General features: G+C 39.0%; 1 protein-coding gene across 2 annotated transcripts in view; it reads right to left on the bottom strand.

Moving 5' to 3' along the window:
• FGGY (FGGY carbohydrate kinase domain containing) overlaps positions 1-22,766 on the bottom strand; it is a 441,241-nt gene that overhangs the window by 284,121 nt on the left and 134,354 nt on the right. For both annotated transcript variants that reach the window (XM_011941258.1, XM_011941249.1), the window contains one exon: positions 4,677-4,792. In XM_011941258.1, the coding sequence (XP_011796648.1) occupies positions 4,677-4,792 (116 nt within the window). The remainder of the gene's footprint in view (positions 1-4,676; positions 4,793-22,766) is intronic.

Below are 22,766 nucleotides of genomic sequence, written 5' to 3' on the forward strand. Positions count from 1 at the left end.
GATATGAAATTCTGGGTTGAAAATTATTTTCTCTAACAATGTTGAATATTGGCCCCCACTCTCTTCTGGCTTGCAGACTTTCTGCTGAGAGGTCCGCTGTTAGTCTGATGGGTGTCCCTTTGTGGGTAACCCAACCTTTCTCTCTGGCTGCCCTTAATATTTTTTCCTTCATTTCAACCTTGGTGAATCTGTCAATTATGTGTCTTGTGGTTGCTCTTCTCGAGCAGTATCTTTGTGGTGTTCTCTGTATTTCCTGAATTTGAATGTTGGCCTGCCTTGCTAGGTTGGGGAAGTTCTCCTGTATAATATCCTGTAGAGTGTTTTCCAGCTTGTTTCCATTCTCCCCATCACTTTCCGGTACACCAATCAAATGTAGATTTGGTCTTTTCACATAGTCCCACATTTCTTGGAAGCTTTGTTTGTTTCTTTTTACTCTTTTTTAGGCTAAACTTCTCTTCTCACTTTATTTCATTAATTTGATCTTCAATCACTGATACGTTGTCTTCCAGTTGATCAAACTGGCTATTGAAGCTTGTGCATATGTCAGGTAGTTCTCGTGCCATGGTTTTCAGCTGCATCAGGCCATTTAAAGTCTTCTCTACACGTTTATTATGTTAGCCATTTGTTTAATCTTTTTTCAAGGTTTTAGTTTCTTTGTGATGGGTTCAAATATCTTCCTTTAGCTCGGAGAAGTTTGTTATTACCGATCTTCTGAAGCCTACTTCTGTCAACTTGTCAAAGTCATTCTCTATCCAGCTTTGTTCCGTTGCTGGAGGGGAGCTGCGTTCCTTTGGAGTGGGAGAGGCAGTCTCATTTTTAGAATTTTCAGCTTTTCTGCTCTGTTTTATCCCCATTTTTGTGGTTTTATCTACCTTTGGTCTTTGATGATGGTGATCTACAGATGGGGTTTTGGTGTGGACGTCCTTTTTGTTGATGTTGATGCTATTCCTCTCTGTTTGTTAGCTTTCCCTTCTAATGGTCAGGTTCCTCAGCTGCAAGTCTATTGGAATTTGCTGGAGGTCCACTCCAGACCCTGTTTTTTGGGTATCACCAGTGGAGGCTGCAGAACAGCAAATACTGCAGAACAGCAAATACTGCTCCCTGATCCTTCCTCTGGAAGCTGCATCTCAGAGGGGAACCCAGCTGTATGAGGTTTCTGTCAGCCCCTACTGGGAAGTGTCTCTCATTTAGGCTACATGCGGGTCAGGGACCCACTTGAGGAGGCAGTCTGTCCAGTTCTCAGAGCTCAAACACCGTGCTGGGAGAACCACTGCTCTCTTCAGAGCTGTCAGACAGGGACATTTAAAACTGCAGAGGTTTCTGCTGCCTTTTATTCAGCTACGCCCTGCCCCCAGTGGTGGGGTCTACAGAGGTAGGCAGGACTTGTTGAGCTAAGGTGGGCTCCACCTAGTTCAAGCTCTGCAGCCACTCTGTTTACCTACTCAAGCCTCAGCAATGGCAGACGCCCCTCCCTCGACCTTGCTGCCACCTCACAGTTTAATCTCGAACTGCTGCTCTAGCAGTGAGCAAGGCTCCATGGGCATGGGACCCACCAAGCCAGGAGCAGGATATAATCTACTGATGTGCCGTTTGCTAAGAATGTTGGAAAAGCCCAGTATTTAGGTGGCAGTGTCCTGGTTTTCCAGGTACAGTCTGTCATGGCTTCACTTGTGTAGGAAAGGGAAATCCCCCAACCCCATGTGCTTCCGGGTCAAGGAAACCCATTTTAAAAGCAGCCTCCCTCCTCTCAAGAAACTGTCTCCTGCCCTTTATCTTCATTTCTGCCTCTCACTTAACACTTACTAACTTCTTGGACTTGGAATTTACATTTATTCTTTGCCTGGCTTCCCTGGTCCCAAATAAAGGAATGATCTATAAGCTAATACACTGAATCCCTTTATATCACAAACCCTGTTAGTAATGCAAATACTCACTCTATAATTCAGCCATGTTGAACACATGAATTTTCATAAAGTGGGCTACCCCAATAGCAGAAGAAAGAGATTTTCCCACAAATTAAAAAGGCAACTGGGGCATGCTGAAATGGCACCTGGATAATCAATCAGAACAGGTGGGATGTTGCTTATCTTCCTAAGGGTCCTTTCTCCCTGCTGATCTCTTCCTTCCTGTGTGCTTTTGATAGATGTTTAGGATTAGATAGGTAACTTGGGAATTAGTCATGTGGAACTAAAGGTCAAAATTTATTGACACAGATCAGTTTGTTGGATGATTTTATTGAACACAGATCATTTTATCAGTAGGGCTATATAATCCCCTACCCAAAAACTGTGTTTCATTTTTCTCCATCAGTTCTGAATATTAAGTCAATGTGCACAGTTTCAACTGTAAAGAAATTTCTATTCAACTGTAAAGAAATTTCTACTATATTCTTTCAATGCACAAAACTATTTTTCCTTACTTTGTATAATGTTCCCAAACCAAGCCATCCAAATACCTCCTTGAAAGAAGGCATTAGGTAGTAACATTTTAGCTTTAGAAACTTGCATGTAGTTACTTAAACCCTGTAAATTTTTTCTCCTGTCCTTGAAATGCACCATATAAATGTTGCATTTGATCCTTAACTTACACTTCATAAATAATTCATTTTAAAAAAATTCCTCCATAAGACCATCAGTTGCTGAGGTGTTCAGTTTTCGGGGAAAGCATTTATTTACTGCATGGGCCCAGGAAGCCTGGTAAACGCTTGGCTAAAAGCTCCACATGGAGCAAATTATGGTAATTGTATTAATGCTCAAATCCAGGATGCTCAATGCTCAAATCTGCTAAAAGGTTTTACACTATATTGTCCACATCTTGAACGGCAATGAGGCCACTGGAAATGTTTAACACTTCATAGGGAGGCTTTTGAGATTCTTTTTTCATAGTTCCAAGAATTGCTAAAGAATGTCTAGAGGTAGCTTCCAGAGGAGTTTCTGAAAGTCACAACTGAGAATAAACAGCCTCTTAAATATCTTCTACTTTGGGTTCAGACTGAAACTACAAGCTCAGGTCCCCAGAAGTGAAAATCAAAGGAAACATCACACAATTAATTTTGATAAATGGGTAAGTTTTAATTCACGTACAGCAATATTCTGCTTAATGATATGTCTCCTTAGGATATCCATTAAAAATCCATTAACTTAACAGGGAAAAAATCTAATAAAGTTACTCTGGAAATTTTCTGCTAGATTAACATTATGGACTTCTAATGAATATTTCTTGTAGATACTGCTCCATTAGCAGAGTTAATATACTAATTAAACATGTGTCATGTGTGAGGCAGGAAAGAGGAGCAGAAAAACATAACAATAATCAGAAAGTCAGAGTTGAAGTTGTACTCAACTGCCAAAGATGTTAAAATCAGTAAATATCATTAAAGATTTTTAAAGCAAAGAGTGCCAACCTCCTAGTACCAACCATCTCAATATTTTAAACAAAAAGTCACTGAAATATGAAAATATGCCATGCCCTGCACTAGGACAGGAAATACAAAGGTAAATAAGTGAAAATCCTTACGTCAAAGAGCTCACAGTCTAGTGAGGAATCAAGATACATATACAGGTAATCAATATATATACTAATAAAGCTATTTTCAACATACCATGGGAATATTCAGCAAAAAACAACTAATTTTTTGGAGGGCATATACATTTTACAAATCACTTAAACCATTAGGTAACTGAAGCTGAAATTTGTGTTCCAGTAAAATATAAGTTCCTTCAAGGTCCTCCCAGTGGGAGAATTTCAATCCTGACTTACCATTTATTGATTCCTTGCCTGGTTAGGCAAGGTTACTAATCTCTCTGATTCTCATCTGTAAACATGCAACAGTGCTTTTGTCAGTAGTTGTGAGAAATACATAAAGCAAGGTACATACAAGCACAGAGAAATGTGCTTGGGGCATAGAAGATGTACTTTACTACCCACATAAAAGGCCTTTTTACCTGTTCACAGCCTTGCCTTGTCCTGTGAACCTAATTTATAAAATTATTTTCCCAGTACTGACTGGAAGCAGTCCATACACAGCCCCTTCAGTATGCTATTCCCAAGATACTCCTTGCAAATATCTTCCTCGGTCTAGCTCAACAAATTTCTCTCTCTCTTTCTCTCTCTCTCTCTCTTCTTTTTTCCCCCCGACGACAGAGTTCTGCTCTGTCTGTTGCCCAGGCTACAGTGCAGTGGCACCATCTCAGCTCACTGCAACCTCCTCTGCCTCCCAGGCTCAAGCAATCCTCCTACCTCAGCCTCCGGAGTAGCTGACACTTGACACGTGCCACCATGCCAGGCTAATATTTGTATTTTTCTTGTAGAGATGAGGTTTTGCCATGTTGCCCAGACTGGTCCCGAACTCCTGGGCTCAAACAATCTGCCTGCCTCAGCTCCCAAAGTGCTGGGATTACTGGTGTGAGCCACCACGCCTAGCGCAATTTCTGATTCTATATTTCAGTGCAGATTTTCATAGCATGTATCTCCACTCAGTTCATATAAATGTTAAGGCAAGAGCCTACTAGTCATGGCCTACCCATCATAATTAACTCATTTGTCTTGGAAAAAGTAAACTTCATTCCTGTATTTTAATGCGTATAAAAACAACAAACATACAAACCACAATAACAACAAACCCACCAAGATCCTCCAGTGCACATAATCACTCTACAGATGTTTTATTCTTTTACCTATTTTTCTGTAATTATCTGCAACAATGTCTTCCAAACCAATCATTTTCCAGAAACTGTCGTCCCAGCCTCTCTCTGCTGAGTATGTCCACTTACACACCAGGGAGCAGAGAGACCTAAGAAAACAGAAGAGATATAGAACTGATCATATGAGTGAGGCTTCCTTTATATTTTGCAAAATACCCATCCCGATATCTGCAGAGGTATTAAAGAAGTAGAATAAGCCAGTGTAGATAATGACACATCCCTGCTTAGGTAAAAAGTCTTCATGGATACCTGTTAATTACGGATAGTACCTTCCTTCACTTTCAAGTCTCAGCCCTGGCTGGGCATGGTGGTGCACGCCTGTAATCCCAGCACTCTGGGAGGCCAAGCAAGGCAGGCAGATCACTTGAGGTCAGGAGTTGGAGACCAGCCTGGCCAACATGGTGAAACCCCGTCTCTACTAAAAATACAAAATTAATCAGGTGTGGTGGTGGATGTCTCTAGTCCCAGCTACTTGGGAGGCTGAGGCAGGAGAATTGCTTGGACCCAGGAGGCAGAGGTTGCAGTGTGCCAACATCATGCCACTGCACTCAAGCCTGGGCAACAGGGTGAGACTGTCTCAAAAAAAAAAAAAAAAAAAGTCTCAGTCCTTTCAGTCCTTTATTTGGATCCTGATTAAACAAACTGTATGTGAATATTTATATTTACATCTATGTTTATAAGACATTTGTGAGATAATTAGAAATTACAACCTGGCTATTTGATAAAAATTTAATTATTATGAAATTTTAGATATAATATTGGTAGTTGTGGTTATGTTAACAGAAGGCTCCTTATCATTTAGAGATACATACTGAAAATGTTTGCATAAGATGATATGGTCTCTGGAATGTGCTTTAAGTAATATGAGAAGGAGAAGTAAATGGCATGTGGCTAAGGGCAGGATTGGTCATGGGTGGTTGTTGGGACCTAGTGATGGGTTCATGGGTGCTAATTATACTACTCTCGCTACATGTTCAAAAGTTTCTATGATAAAAAAAAAAGTGTTTGAAGTGTCTGGTGGAGATAATAAATGATACGGTCATTCCAGTCTAAAGCAATATTTAGTAGGAGGAAGACTTGAATGCTAGATGCTTTCCTTTCCAGGTTCATTTCTCATCAATTCACCCTTAATATTCTATAGTCTAACAATAAAAAGTCACTTGCAGTTCTCTGAAGAAAGTCATGTTCTTACGCACTTAAGTGTCTTTGCCCTAACCCCATCTGTTGGGAAAACTCATTCCAGCTTCTTCACTATGATAATTCAACTCTTACTTAAACCTAGGCTGAGATTCCAGTTCTGGGTTAGGCACTCCTCTTCTGATATCCCAGAGCATGGATTATGTCTTCTACCATAGCCCTTATCATGCTGAGTAAGTAACTGCTTCTTTATGTTGCTCCCCTACAGCCTTGTAATCTGTTCTCCATACTGTGCCCAGGGCAAACTTTATACAATATTTTATATCAGTCTCTGATTAAGATCCTTCAATTGCTACTCACTAACTTCAGGATGAAGTCCAATGCATAGCAGGGCTTAAAGAACCCTTTGTGATATAACTGTGCCACAGTCACTCTGTTCTGGCCATCCCCACCCTTGCCTTCTCATACTGCAATACTGAATTATTTGGAGTTTGCTATAGTGAGCCTTGACTTCCCATTTCCCTGTGTACTGAACCCTTTTGCTTCATTCTTCCTGGAACAGTCGTGCCCATTATGCACCTAATTCTTAGTTAGCCTTCATAACTCAGCTCAGATGGTCTTTTCTCAGGAAGACCCAATGAAGGGCAGACTGAGTGAAACGCTTCTTCTCCAAGTTCTAATCCAGACATATCCTTATCTTAATTTACCATAGCAACTGTCTCTGCCCATTCATTTCACCGTCTCTCCCACTAAACCAGCAACTCCATCAGCACAGAATCAGCCTTACTCTTCTTTGTATCACAAATACCTCATTCACATTCAGGATTATGACAAGCCACAATGAATACTGACTGAATGGAAACATTAAAGAATGAATGGGTTGTCCATTACATGGTAGGTAAATGGTAAACCTGGGAGTTCATGCAACTTTAAAGATAACCCAAAACCTATCTCATAAGGACAATAGTCTAGATGTATCTCATTCAGTCATTCACATAGACTCATGCGTTCACTCACTCACTCAATAAATGTTTAGTATTCAGTTACTATGATTCTGGCACTATGCTAGGATCCAGGAAACCAGTGGTATGCAAAATATCTAGTCCTTTGCTGTCATAGAAGCTGAAAGTTTAATTGGAGAGACAGAAATTGATCAAATACTCACAATTAAAATCATATACTAACAAATAGCTATAAATACTCTGAAGGAAGTAGAGGGAGAAATGAAAGCCTTTAGTGGAAGAACCTGACATAATCTGGTGGTAGACGGGGAGGAAATATCAAGGAGGGGTTCATGGAGGTGGTAGCACTGAGTGACGTTTAAATGTCTTTTGAAAGCCAACAAATGTCCCTTATCATTAATGATTTTTTTAGATGTGGCACAGATCGCAGAACACGTTGAGCTATGCTAAGTGGCATAAATATACTGAAGAAATGCTAACACTTATAGAAACATGCTAAATTATTCACCTTTTTAAAGCAACATACATTGTTAATAAGTAGAGAAGACAGCCCACCTATGTAACATGTTCTAAAGAGTATACAATACGCTAACTCCTCCTGGCATGACATCTGAAATTCCAGTTTTTGGGGAGGTATGATAGCTCCCTGGCAAGATTAATATTGAGGAGCAAAAAAGGCAGTATAGAAGGATTGTTTCCAATGATCCAATCACATAGGGTAACTCCTCAATCCCTAGATGTCCCCATTCTTATCTGTAGAGCACTGTGACTCTACTTTGACTTTTCCTTCCATCTTAATGGATTATTACTCCTTTCACCTATCCTTGTCTGCTTGGTAAACTCCAAGTCGTCCTTATGGTCCAGTTCCAGTGTCAGCTCCTCTGTGAAATTTCTCCACTACCTCCAAGATAAACTCATGGCTCTCTCTCTTGAGGTACCATTGTAAGTTTAAAATATTGCACTATATTTCTCAACAGCTGATAAAGGCTGAGTTTGTGGCCCCAACTCTTCATCTCTCCACATACCCATGCTCTTTGCCATGTAACTTTGTAGTACTGCACCCTCCTCCTCCTGTCCCCCACACTGTAAGCAGGGCTTCCTTTCCTACCTCTGATTCTGATTCCTTACCTCTGACTTCTGATTCTGTCACATGACTGAATTTAGCCAAAATAAGGAAGCAGAAGTAACGGCATGCCAGTTCTGAGTCTAAGCCTCAAGAGATTCTATGTGTTTCTGCTTGTTCTCTTGCACCTCTGGCACTGCCATGAGATCATTCTAGGCTAGTCCACTGGTCCCATGAGGAGGATAAGAGAAACATGGAGCAGGACAATAGCCAGTTGAGCTCAATCTGGATCAAATACCTCCAGACTGTCTTGGATCAATGTGGATCAGTCAGCCAAGACCCCAGTGAGTGAGTCCAACTGAGACCAGAAGGATTGCCTAGCATAGCACAGCCTAAATGAGCTGTCCATGAATCAAATAAATGATTACTGTATTAAACTAACAAGCATTGGTTGTGGTTCATAATACAGCAATAGTTAAAAAACTCAACACTTCACAGCGTAACTGTTTTTCCAAGCAGATTTTTTCCCCAATAAAGGGAAAGTTAGGGATGTCTTGGCCTTTACAAGAAGTTAAAATAAGAGAGTATGCCTGGAGTGAAGATGACTACAGAAGTTTTATGGCTACAGATGCCTCTGGCAACTACCTCCTTCATCAGGATTATTCAAACAACATTAGGGTCCAATTCATTGAGTCTCTTTAAATCAAACTGATGGGTAATATGGATGTGCTATTAAGCAGCAGAACTGGTAAAGTTTAGTGAGTACGACCGAAGCCACAGGTACTCCAAAACTCTCCAGGAGAGAGAGAAAATATAGGATTTTGTTTATACTGTTAGTGGGTAAAGGCAAGGTACTAGTAGCAGAACAAAGGGCTTACCCCTCCCTGAGTCTTCTATTAAGACCAGTTTTGACATTTCCTGAAGTGTTTTAGCAACTTGCCCTCTTTGGATAACTATTCACCTTTAGGCAAGCTGTACCTACTAGTCACCCCCACCCAAAGGTTTGTAAAATCAGAATTAGACATAGGGGCCTTACACAGTCAGGGCTACACTGGCAGTCTGAGTTGCTTCTAAGATTGGCAGCCAGAGAGAAGTGCTGCTTCCACCAAGGGTGCTCTAAGAGGAAAGAAGGGGCCACTTGCTGTTGGCCGATTGGGTGACTGCCAGCCCAAGTGACAGGGCAGGAACTGCTGTACCTTTCACTGCTTTCAGATTTGTTAATGCAGAATGGATTCTAAAAACTTATATGAAAGGCAAAATAGCATTTATCAATGAGTAGGCCAAACAAAAACAGTAACTAACTTAATGGGACTAGTTCACCTGAGAGATCCCATAGAGCATCTATAAGAGGCAAGTCCCACAGAAGTAGAAATGATGAAAAATATGGTAGAATATTTCAATGATGAAAACAATGAGGAATCAGAAGAATGCAAAAAACACTTTCTGGAAGCATAAACACTGATTTTAAGTTTAAAATTTGCACAGAAGAACTGAAAAATCACTGATACTAACAAAAATCAAATTAATGCTCTGGAAGATCGAGTAAATGAAATATCTTACTACAAGTAGCAAAGATACAAAGAGATTGACATAATGATGGAAGAGATAAGAGGCTTGGAGGACAGATTTCAGAAGCCTAACATGAGATTCTAGAACATATTTTCTTTTTAAAGAGAGAGAAAAGGAATGAAAAAAAAAGAAAAGAACAGATGAAGGAGATATTATAATTAAATGAATACAGTGCTAGGTATTTTATTATACTGAACTGAAGTAAGATTCAAGCCCACAGATTAAAAGTCTCATTAAGTCTAGGAAGTAAATCCAGGAAACGCTTGAGTAAACAGAAAATTATACAAGCTTCCAGAGAGAAAGAATAGGTTTCTTACAAAGGATTCATCCTAGCTAAGGGAATTCTCATCTACAACTCTGGAATGTAGAAGACACCGGAATAATGTATAAACTATTAAGAGAAACTGATTAAAGAATCCTATACCCAGACAAAATATTGTTCAGCTGTCAGGGAGAAAAAAAAAAAAAACATTTTCAACACACAAGGATTCAAAAAGTAAACTTCCCATAAGCACTCTCTGAGAATAATACTTGAGAAACAGTATAACCAAATAACAATTGATTTGGAGCACCTTTCTCAATATGGTGGAAATCAAAGACTAGAAGAACCAGTAGACACTGAGATCCTCTCTCACTCTCTGTATGTGTCTCTTTCATGCATGTATGTATATATATGCATGTGTGTGCATAATATGCTTAACCATATATATAATGCATAAAAATATAGGCATATACATATTTAAATCTAAGTGGATAATAATGTAAGCAGGAATCTGTAATATTGAGTTTTCTTAAAACACAATAGGCCTGTTACTCTACAAAAAAAAAAAAAGAAAGAAAAAAACGAAAAAACTTAGTCTGGAACTGAAAATAAACATTAAGTAAGCAAATATTAAGCAGGAGTCTAGAGAAGGGGTACACAGAAAACGTTCCTTGAAATGCATATACATGTTTAGGCAGAACATAAGTTTATTGTTGGTTCTAAGGAATGAGAATGTAACCACTAGTAGAAACAAAAAACTTAGTAGAACTGTCAAAGTAACAAGGAATAAGGAAAAAAATTATCAAGCCAGTGAAACCAATAAACCACACAGAACAAAAAGGAAAGGGAATGAGGAGTGATGTAATATAAATAGAAAACAAAATAAGATGGAAGAAATAAGGTCAATTATCTCAATTTCATCAAATGTGAATGGGCTGAATTCCACAACCAGTTAAAAGATAAGATTAATCATACTGTCGTTAAAATAAAGCTATACCTTGTTTATAATTCAGTTTTTTAAAATGTGATACAGTTTTCTTTCAAAAATGTTCCACAAAAACATAACATGAAAACAAAAAAAATTTAAATGACAATGTAAGTATCAAAGTAGAATCAAGATTAAAAATATTAAACAAGGAAAAGAAGAATATTTCATAATGACAAAATGCTCAGTCCAAGAAAACTACCATTCATAATATTTTATGAACCAAACAATGTAATATGAAATATATGAAACAAGAGCTTCTAAAATTTAAAAAGCATTTGAAAAAAGACAATTCTATTTAAAGATGTTATTGTATTTTCAGAACGTGAAGAGACATGTAAACTATAAGAGTAATAATAGCTATTATTATTACTACTGGGAAATTAAAGGGTATCAATGCAATCAACAAACTCAATTCTGTATATTCACATAGGAGAATGGAGAAGGAGAACATTTTATAATTCAAGCGAAACTACATGGGCTAAAGATACCAAATGGAAATGTGAACCCACACAAAGGAATGAAGAGTATCAGAACTGCTAAAATGTGAGTAAATATAAGTGACATAAATTTTCCATTTTAAATTTCTTTAAAAAATAATTGACTTTAAATCTTTATACAATCCAATGCATGAACAAATCATATGAAAATAACAGCACAAATCACAGGAAGATATGAAAGTGTATTATATATAATGAGGCATTAAAATTATTTTAAGGTCAACTGTGATAAGTGAAAGATGCATATTAAAAACTGGTAAAAAAGAGGTAAAACTTTTTGGAGATAAAATGGAATACTAAAAAATATTTAAGTAATCTGGAGAAGACAGGAAAAGAGAATAATTATATAGAATATATGGAACACAGAAAAAGAAAATAGATTAAAACCCAACCAATAAATGTAAATGACCTAAAATCTTCAATGCAAAGGCAGAGATCATAAAGCTGAATACAAATAAAACCCAACTATATGGAGTTTAAAAGAAACTTATTTTATTTTTTAGAGAAGAGCACTCTGTTGCACAGGCTAGAGTGTAGCAGCATGATCAGAGCTCACTGCAGCCTTTAACTATGGAGCTTAAGGAATCCTCCCACCTCAGCCGCCTGAGTAGCTGAGACTATTAGCACACACCACCATTCCCAGATTACTTTTTCTTTTTTCATTTTTTAGAGATGGGAGTTTTGCTATGTTGCTGAGGCTGGTCTCTATCTACTGGCCTCAAGCAATCATCCTGCCTCAGTTTTGTGAATAGCTGGGATTATAGGTGTGAGGTGAGCCACAGTGCCTGGATAAAAACAAAACAAAACAAAACGAACAAGCAAACAAAAAACACTTATTTTCAACATAAAAATACAAGATAAAGAGTAAAAAGATGCAAAAATATGGCATGCAGGCTGGGCACAGTGGCTCACGCCTGTAATCCCAGCACTTTGGGAGGCTGAGGTGGGTGGATCACAAGGTCAGAAGTTCGAGACCAGCCTGACCGACATGGTGAAAACCCATCTCTACTAAAAATACAAAAAAAATTAGTCAGGCATGGTAGTGTGTGCCTGTAATCCCAGCTAGTCAGGAGGCTGAGGCAGGAGAATTGCTTGAACCTGGGAGGCGGAGGTTGCAGTGAGCCGAGATTGTGCCATTCCACTCCAGCCTGGATGACAGAGCAAAACTCAGTCTCAATAAATAAATAAATAAATAAGGCATGCAGATACTAATAATTAATAAGCTGAGGTGGCTATATTAATATCAAAATAGACTTCAGAACAAGAAATGTTACCAGGAATAAACAAGTATATTACATATTGAGAAAAGGATCAATTCACCAAAAAGACTCATAAAGAAGAAATCATAATTTTTAGAAAGGTAACTTGAATTCAGCTAAAATTAAATCTTTTCTTCTCTTGCTTTGGCCTACCACTAGCAAACATGTCATGCAAGAACTGTATATGAAATCAAGGATTCATGACAGAATGTGGTCACCTAAAGCTGCCCTTGTTTTATAGGTTTGCCTGAAATTCCAGTGGTCTCAGCAGCCCATGGTGATGAAAGGATCTGGCCCACTAAAGGAGTCCAGAACTGTGGACTATTTTAGGCATGAGTGTGTATAAGTGGGGAAGACCAGGAGGCACTGAAGGATCTATCTCATTATCACAAAATAATGTTAATATTTTATTTTATTTGTTTCATTTCTTGATGCTCTATCTGGCCTTCTGGAAATTTCAGTATATAAGGTCAGGTCACAACCTCCCAGAGCAGGGTCCATATCTGCCTTTTTCATCCAGTTATGTGGATGAGTAAGCACAATGCTACTCCAGCAAATTTTGAGAGCTCAAGGCATGTTAATTAAGTGAATGAATAAAAACCTTCAGATCGCAGTTATAGAAGGAAGCTTTCAGGTTCCTAATCACTTTTTAATTGCTTCTATTATAAAGCCTAGATCTTTAGATACTGCTCTGTATGCAGGCTGGAGAAGAGATAAAAGTTAGACTCCTGGAGTGCCCAGAGGCAGTAGCAAGCAAAACCCTGGGTTCCTTGCATAGACCATTTATCTCAATGGGACCAGGAGAGCTTTTGGACAATGCTCTCCTGGTTTTGCCTACCTCACATTCCTCCCATCACCTACTGCCCAAGACACAAATGCATGCCAGATCTCTAGTAGACCTTCTTTCCTATTTCAAAAAGTATAAAAACAAAAAGAGGCTTCTGATTAAAGATGCTAGCTTGACTACACATGTTAACCTCTGCGCCCTTTAAAAAATTCCAACAAAATGGCTGTACAAGAATGTTTCAAAGAGGCAAAAACCCACAATGAGAACAGGATAGGAGATGACAGCATCAAAAATCTAAAAGCCAAAAACCATGGTAGTAGTAACTCTCTTGGTAGACTTGAGAAAGGTAAAACCAGCAGCAGGAAAAACCCATAAGCAAAATGATTACTCTCCAGAGACCCAAAAAGTTCAGGAGGTGGTGGCGCTCACCACCCCTGAAAGTGAGGATAAAAGTGAGGCTAAAAACAGCAAGATGGTACAAAAAGTATGTTTAGGAAGTAATTAGATCCCATGTGACCTCACTATGAGCAATCAGGGTACTACTTCTCCCACACTACGGAAGAAGAGTACTAAGGTCCAATGTATTAGTCCATTTTCACACTGCTGATAAAGACATACCTGAGACTGGGTAATTTATAAAGAAAAAGAGGTTCAATAAACTCATACTTCCATATGGCTGGGGAGGCCTCACAATTATGGTAGAAGGTAAAAGGCACATCTTATATGGCAGTAGACAAGAGAGAAGGAGAACCAAGTGAAGGGGGTTTCCCCCTTACAAAACCATCCAATCTCGTGAGACTTATTCACTACCACAAGAACAGTAGAAGGAGAAACTGCCCCCATGATTCAATTATTTCCCACTGGGTCCCTCCCATAACACATGGAAACTACCGGAGCTACAAGTCAAGATGAGATTTGGGTAGGGACACAGCCAAACCATATCATCCACCTTCAGAGAGGTGCGGTAAAAGGCCCGGGTAAGCGTAGAGTATCTTGACAAAAACAGACTGATTCAGTATCTGCTTCATTGCAGGCCAGTCCTCAAGCTCCTTTCCCCGACTCAGCTCCCGGAGCTTTGGCTGCTAGGTTCACACCCTGAATATTTATTTTTGGGGAATCTGACCAGAAAAAAGAAAAGATATAAGGCTAATTGGGAGAGCAGAGGGTATAGCGAAAATAGCCCAGCCAGATCACTCTAACCTTAGGAGGATTAAAATGAGGGAATATAAGTAAAGCTACTATAATCAGCATCTATATTTTCATCATCTTTACTTTCAATCAGAAAATAGTTACTGAAGATATTTCCCTCTATATACATATCAGAGTTTTCCTAGGCAGGTAGGAGCATCCAGACTCTATCAGAAACAAAGCAAAAGGGTCACCAAAATCCCAGCCAGAGACCATGAAGTAGCCTCAGCACAAACAAGAAGAACTTTTTATTCTCCTGCTTTTACTCAGAGCAAGGCGCACATCAAAAGCACATGCCTGCTGAGTTCCAGGGGCCTGATCATTCTCATGCATTTCTCCACCAAGATTTTTAAAAATGAAGCCGGCGCTGCTGCATTATTTATACGCAGCTCACTGTACTGACATTGCCAGGTCCCCACTTTCAAGGGAAACCTTTTGTTCTCTGCATAGGGAAGGCTGAACCTGGAGAGTCTCAGTCGAACCAGCTAGTGAAGAACAGAATAATTAGAGCTGAGAGTGAGGATAAATTACCAAGATATTCCTGGCTGCAGCCTTTGGTACCTCACAGGCCTCTGATGGCTCTGTTTTTCCAAGCCATGCAACAGACTGAATTACCAGCCCTGAAGATACAGCTTGTGGGGAGATAAAATGACTTGGATTGGATTGCTAATTGTATCAACAAAGAGACCAAGAAAGCCTTAATTTCTGAAGAAATACCACTGCACCAATCGCAGCAGCTTCTGTTAAAGAGCTGTCGGATTTCAGACCTGTTACTATTGGCTCTGTACTTCATCAAGACTTGCTGACAGGCCCGTGACAGGCTGAAATAATATATGCAATGATGCAACACAGGGCAATATTAAATTGCCTTTTCGGTCAGACTTGCCGATAACATGATTCAAACGTGGCCATGACAATATGGGGAGCATGAAAGAACTGAATAAATAATCAAGTTGAGGGAATTTTCCCATGCTACCAAAAGAAAGAGATCTAAGAGTCAGAAAACAAAAGATCTTAAAGTTGCCACCAAAATATTCCAAGACTGCGATGAAGCCTCTGGATTCACAGATTTGAATCTGTCCCCTAAAAAATAAGGACGGTAATAATTAGAGGCAATATGAGAGAAAGGAGGAAAGGAAAGAAAACAAGTGACAGCTTATTTAGTCCCTATTATATGCCAGGCATTATGTAAAGGAATTTTATGTGTTACCGAATATCACAACAAACTTGTGAGGATACTATTATTAGTATTTCCATTTCACAGAAGAGAATACTGAGGCTCAGAAGGTTAAGTCGTTGGAGGTTATATCATTAGGAAAGAGGAGGACAGAAGTTCAAAACCTGCCCTGATCAATTAAAAGTCCATGCTTGTTAACTACATACTTATTCAGGCCCACTCAGGGAAAGATATTTACAAAACATTGCAAAGGCCAGTTACTCCAAGTGAAAAAGTACAGTAATTTTGAGGTATTTAATTTCTCATGTTTATCTTGTCTGTTATCTCCTTTTCTTAACAAAGGAAAAATATGAAAATAAAACAGATGAAAGAGCTCAAGAAACACAGAGCTGTAGGAAGCAGAGCTGGCTGCCTTAGGTTTGCTATGAGGATGTTCTGGTAAAAAAAAGGGTGTTCGGGAGATGCGTGCCATAGGCAAGGACACAGGGACAGCAATGAGATGTTCTCTCAAGTTGGGAAAATGAGGTCTGGTTTTGAGAGTTCAGCTGTAAAGTCATTCCATAATGAGCAAGAGTAAAATATCCAAAATTATCAAAGCAAACAAACAAACAAACAAACAAAAACAATGGCTTCCAGAACATTCAGAGCTCACAGGAACCATACTGAAAGCATTCAGATGGTTAAAGAAAGAATGTGTCAGGAGGATGATTAGGTGCAGGAGACCAGAAAAAGAGGAAGAAGCAGAATTAGAAGGAGAGGCAAGTACAGAGCAGGGAGGAGGAGGACCGCGCCAGGTGGAAAGAACTGCATGTGCCCAGGGCTGGAAGTGAGGCAGCAAGGGCCACACCCGTGTCAGCAAGAGCCTTGCTGTGCATACCTCAGAAGCTGAGTGTTGCCCTGGCATGAAGAAAAAAAGCAAAAGAGCCATTTATTTCCCTCCTCCCTCTTTATATCTCTCCTTCCAAAAATATTTATTAAGCTCCTACTATGTACCAGGCATAGATATTATCTCTTCCCTCATGGAGCTTAGAGTCTGGTAAGAGAGAAAAATCCATGAAGAGCTCACTCTAACAATCACTATGAAGGATAAGTATAATGAAGAAATATTATAGGGCGTCCATACAGCTTATGGTATCAAAGGACATGTAAAAAGATAGGGAGAGATCTGTTAAAGGATACACAATTACAGCTAGGTAGGAGAAATAAATTCTGTTCTATACCAGCGGTCCCCAGCCTTTTGGGCACCAAGAGCCAGTTTTGTGGATGACAATTTTTCCAGGGGTAGGGGGTCAGGAGGATGGTTTCAGGGTGAAACTGTGCCACCTCAGATTATCAAGCATTAGATTCTCATAAGGAGCGTGCAACTTAAGATCCCTCACATGCGCAGTTCACAACAGGGTTCCCATTCCTTTGAGGAGCTAATGCCACTGCTGATCTGACAGGAGGTGATGCTCAGGTGGTAATGCTCACTAGCCCACCACCCACCTCCTGCTGTGCAGCCAGATTCCTAATAGGCTACAGACCAGTACCTGTATAATACATTATTGTTAACCCTAGTCATCCTACTGTGGTATAGAACCCCATGGGGTTGGGGAACCCTGTTCTATACCACTGTAAGATGACTACAGTTAACAATAATGTATTATATAGTTTATATTCACTAGAAAGAGGATATTAAACATTCCCAACACAAAGAAATGAAAAAGGCTTCAGATGGATATGCTAATTAATCTGATCACTATGCATTATATGTATGGAAACATCGCTATGTACCCCATGAATATGTACAATTATTATTTGACAATTAAAAATAAAGTTTAAATTTAAAAAAAAATCTCTACTTTGCTTTAGATTCCTTCATTAAGGGAGCAAAGACCTGGGGTCAAGGGTTTCCATCAAGCATCTGTCTACTCCTACAGTTTTCAATGGCAGACCCTGTGGCTAGAGGCCATTAAAATGGGGCTGCCTTGTGATGGCAACATCTTCAGACCCCCAGCCCTTGGGTTTGTTCCTGCCTTTCCCCTGGCCTCTTCTCTATTCTAGTAATGTTGCATTTCTCACTCAATTATTTCAGGCTTATTCTGGCTTCTTGGACCTGAGGCTTGATCTAAGCCTTTGCCTCTGGCCATCTGAAGACTCACTAGTTCTTCTGAACCCCTTTGCTTCATGGTCGCATGCCCTGGTGCTGGCTTCCTCTGCAAGGTCTACCCTAGTGTATATATGAGCTTATTGGTACCAAGACCTATTCCCAATCATAACTATTTCCCAGTGTCACTCAGAAGAGAAAGAAAACATACATACCTATCTCAGTCTGACTCAGATAGGACAACATTTCTAAACATTTTATAAGCTCCAATATTAAAATACCTCTTCCAGTGTCAACTCATTTTGGCCTATCCAATTATGGGACAACACAGTGTGTATCAATAAGCACAGTGGTGTCTATATAATCCTTATCTTCCAACATTCTTCAGTCTTGATGGCATTCCTGACTTGCCATTTGTTAAGTTCAGTACTGAGCTGACCCAAAGTTATCTAAAGTGTGCATAATCGGTAAGCCTGGGATCTAGTGCTACAGACAAGAAATAAGTGAAAAACAGCAAAGCTATTCTAAAGCCACTAGTTCGGGTGTGGGGAGCACGGAAAAGCAAGTTATTATATTAATATATGGTCATCCAAGGCTGCTCTGCCTTAAAGAGATAATGTATGATTCCTGGCAAAGGATAAAAGAGAACAGACTGAAATAATGTCTACCAAATGGCCTAGTGCATTTCAATTCTTTTTGGCTATTAGGGCCCTTTATTATTAATTTCTGGCCTCTGGAGCATCTAAAAAAATCATCTTAACTTGAGAATATTCTTCAATGTAAATAAGCACATGAACAAATTGTAAAACAAGTATTTCCTTGATAAGCTAGGATTGTCTCCACAAATTCTCAGTAATAAATATACTATGCCATGGTGTAGCACAGTACCTAGCAAGCTGTGGTCACTCAACAAATATTCTTTATCTTTTATGAGACAGTGACAACTCTAAGAGGTACTGAAAAGCATTATCATTTCCCTCATACTAAAGATCCCAAACTGCTCTCCTTGATTTTGCTCAGTGATCGCATCTGCAGATATTTGATACCTCAACCCCCTGAAAATATTTAGCAGATCTTAGGGTTCTAGTCTTCTGTTTCTATCAATTTTGGTTTAGGGTCTAGAAATGATGCCACTCTTTTCCCATAGTGCAAAATATAAAAGCGCTGGAAGAATTCTTTCCCTCTTCCTATTCCTATCTTTGTCAGGCCCTGTCATCATGACAACAGCCATAAGTGAAGGGCACCACTTCACGTAAGTGAAGGTGATGCTGTTCTCAGATATGATGTCAACTGTCCCATCACCCAAGGAATGGCCTACTCACATACCTCTCAGAGCTGAGAATTTTAACATGAACAGTATATCTTTGACACAAAGCAGAGTCAGATTAAGATTTTCCACACAAGACAAAGAGGTAAAAACATTAAAAGGAAGTTGGTGAAGTAGAAGTATATACCTGAAGATTTCGTAGCTTTCAAGATGCCCTGTCTCTAAGAAAGTGGGAAAAGAGGGAAAGGAAACAGAAATGGAAAACAAAAACAAAAACAAACAGGAAAATGGCCTTAAAATTAGGTTTTCAACATCTTTCAGGGATGAGATCCAGAAACTGGCAGAAACAATACATCAGCTCTTCAGAAGGAGGATACATTCAGACTTGCTATTAAGGTCAAAAACATGACAATTTTGTGACAGCCATTTAAGAAATTCTTGTATATATTATATGGCCTCAAGGGATTAACAGTCTGTTGGCAGAAGACAGCACCATACTATTTAGCTAATACAGGTAGAGCTAGAGTTGGAACTAAACAATTAGCTGCAGAGTCCATGCCTTTAACAACTATACAAACGACCTCTAGAAACATACCCTATGTATGATTGGTGAATTTCATGAGTGAAATACAAGATATTTAAGAGAAACAACAGAGGAAGAGGGCAACTCTACCTGGGAATATTAAGGAAGCTTCACTTAAGAGTAGCAGTTTGAACTGTGAGTCCTGAAATATGAGTAGGAGTTCACCAGGTGGACAAAGGTTGTGGAGGATACATTTCAGGCAGTGGACCAAGGCATTCAGTTCAAGCATAATCCTGCCTCCAGATGTGAAATGGAATAACTGATCTCCTAAAGACTCTTCCAGACTTTTAGATTTTAGTGCTGCTATGAAGGAGGCATTACAGAGTACCGTTTGGATCAGACATGGTGAAGCCATCATTCACTAGTGAGTAAGATATCCTCCTTGCTCTTCATTTTCTTCACCTCTTAAGAAGGGTAATAGTAGTAATTAACTCATAAATTCATTAAAAGGTTAAGTGCTGGGTTAATTCACATAGCACATGCCCAATAAAAAGCAGCTGTTCTTGTTCCCATTGTTTTCCTCAGCATCATCATCATCTCTTAGCTACTTCTGAGAAAGAAAACACTAAAAAAGAAATGTTCAAATGAAAACCCACTTTAAGACACTAAGAACACTACAGGGAACTGAGATGGGTTGTCAGCTAATTTGATAGCCATTATCTGAACTAAACTAAATGAAATATGACATAAGCAATCCAGTTCAGCTTGCTCAAGTCAACACAAAATTGGGTTAAGAATCAAATTCTTGGTTCATATCTTGAATTTGCAAACCAATACTGGGGCCAAACTGTGCCCTCCTGCACAGTTAGAAGCAAAACCACTTAGAATGCTCTAGCCATTCACAGAGAGATTCACTGATTCCCAAACACATTTCTGCCAGCACTCAGCATGGCACCACAGAAAGACAGAGGTGAGTACTGAGTCTTCTCCCTTGATTAGCTCGGAGGGTAGATGGGAAAATAGACAAATGGAGGAAATACAAAAAGTATTGTAAGAAAGTTTTAAATGTGGGTACATATATAAAGCTTTATGGGAGCACAAAGGCTACAGAAATTAGCTCTATGGAGGTTCTGGGAACTTCAATAAGCAAATACCAGAGAAAAATGCAAAACGTCCTTAAAGTGTGCATCCCGAGGAACCTAGGATAGAATACTGAAGTTTTCCCTTGTTTGCCCGTTCTCTGGCTGAAACAAACTCAGTGTCTGGAATGGGTCACGCTTCCATTCACTTCTGTACTTGGTCATGCACTCCTGAAACATCTTCACCTTTCTTAACCTTGGTAAATCCTAATCACCTTCTGGTGTCAATTCCTCTGGGAATTCATCCAAAGGTGTGTTATTTGCCCCTCCACTGTCCCTTAATTGCTTCCTATCATAGCATTTATTACATTATGATCACCTGCTAAATTATTTTTCTCTCCCATACTACACTGCACACTAGATGCAGGAATGGTACACCCTGCATTTTAGTCTTCCTAGTAAGAAGGACACATTGTAGATGTTTAATATTTACTGAATCAATAGTTATCACTGATCTCTTCTTTGACCTACTACCACATACATAAATATCTATTTTATTTTTGCATAGGAAGTCTACTATGAGTGTTGAACTGGAGCTCTACCTTTGTGACTCAGTCCATAAATTTAGTTTTTAAATGAGTTCATATTAAAAACAAACAAAACCACCCACAAACAAAAGAGATCAGAGGCCCCCACTCAAATGTAAATCAATATGCTTGCCAAACTAAATGATGAAAGGAAGCTGCCTGCTTGCTATCCTTTTTAATTTGTAAGAAGGAGCTTTGTGGGGTTTCTCAAATATGAAAAGATAAAAGTGCACTTGGAGTGTACATGCTCCTTTTTTATCTCCTTTAGAATTACCATGTGTTTTTCTAATTGAAAGAACTCTTAGGGCTTATTTAAAAACCAGATATGAGGGAAAAAAAATAAAAAACATGGCCTAAATTCAATCTAATTCTCTTGTGTATCATTTCCGTTTTTTTTTTTTTTTTGAACCTTGCAAAACAGTTTATAACAAATAAATTGTGTCTTATAAATTAAGCAACTGGAGAAACTGAGATGGGAATGGTTGATGGCAGGCTTTAAAACACACCGCCACATATCACGTGGGGTCACAGTATTCCAGTTACCCACCAGCCTGGCTGGATCAACTAATAGTTTTAATGGCGTGAGACATATTTTTCAGTACATCTAAAATCAACGATCACTTACTAATCATACCCAGTCCAAGTTTTTTTAGGCAAAAGACCATAAGTTGAGAGAGTAGTATTCAATGGTTTGGAATTATAGAACAAAAAGGAATGTCAGATGGAAGGGAGAATTATGCCTATGGAAGAGAAGGATACAGAATAATGGAATAACCATCTTTAGGAGGAGAAATATTTTCAGTTAAAAGCAGCTGCTTTTCATTTCTATGAAAGCAATGAGCATAAATTTCAGTAAGGGAGGGTTTCAATTATCTGAGGAAAAGTTGCCTAACTTGTAGGGCTAGAAGACATGATGACGTGGAATGGGAGAAGATGACAGTCTTCTTTAAAAGGATCTTTAAGGAAAGGAGAGTTCCATCATTTTAAGGTGGCTGGGGAACTGTCTGGCTTTACGAGAGGCGAATGGATTACACAGATGATTTCTGGTGTTTTTGTTAGTATTGTTGTTACTGTGGTTCAACGATTCTGTGGTTCATTTCATTTACTATAAAGCCAATCTCTTCAATCTCAACAAAAGTACAGTATTAAAGAATAATGTTTCTGGGAATTTCACATTTATGAAAACAGTTGTGCCTAATTTATGGTCTTGTTTAAATAAAAACACACAAGTTCCCTTTTAAATTTCAATTAATTAAAATCTATTGAGTGGCTATGAGATGCAAATTCTATGCAAGGTGTCAGACACACAGAGATAAGACACAGTCCCATTCAGTACTCTAGAGGAGAGTAAATGAGCCCATCCATTACTGCACTGTAGCTGAAATACAATAAGTAACATTAAAGAATTACGAACTGCCATGAGGTGACAAAGAATTAAGAGACAACATCCAGTTGGGCTGTCAAGTGCAAGGAAAAATAGAAGGGGAGAGTAGATTATGAAGTAGATATAAACAGTTCATAAGATGGTAAACATTATAAACATTATAGACAAAGGTGCAGAACCGTGGATATTTAAATCATGCATTGGAACAGGGGCTGGCCTCGTCCAGAACAAAGCCAGGTGTACTGAGG

Source organism: Colobus angolensis, unplaced genomic scaffold, assembly GCF_000951035.1.
Source record: "Colobus angolensis palliatus isolate OR3802 unplaced genomic scaffold, Cang.pa_1.0 Scaffold102, whole genome shotgun sequence".
Lineage (NCBI taxonomy): Eukaryota > Metazoa > Chordata > Mammalia > Primates > Cercopithecidae > Colobus > Colobus angolensis.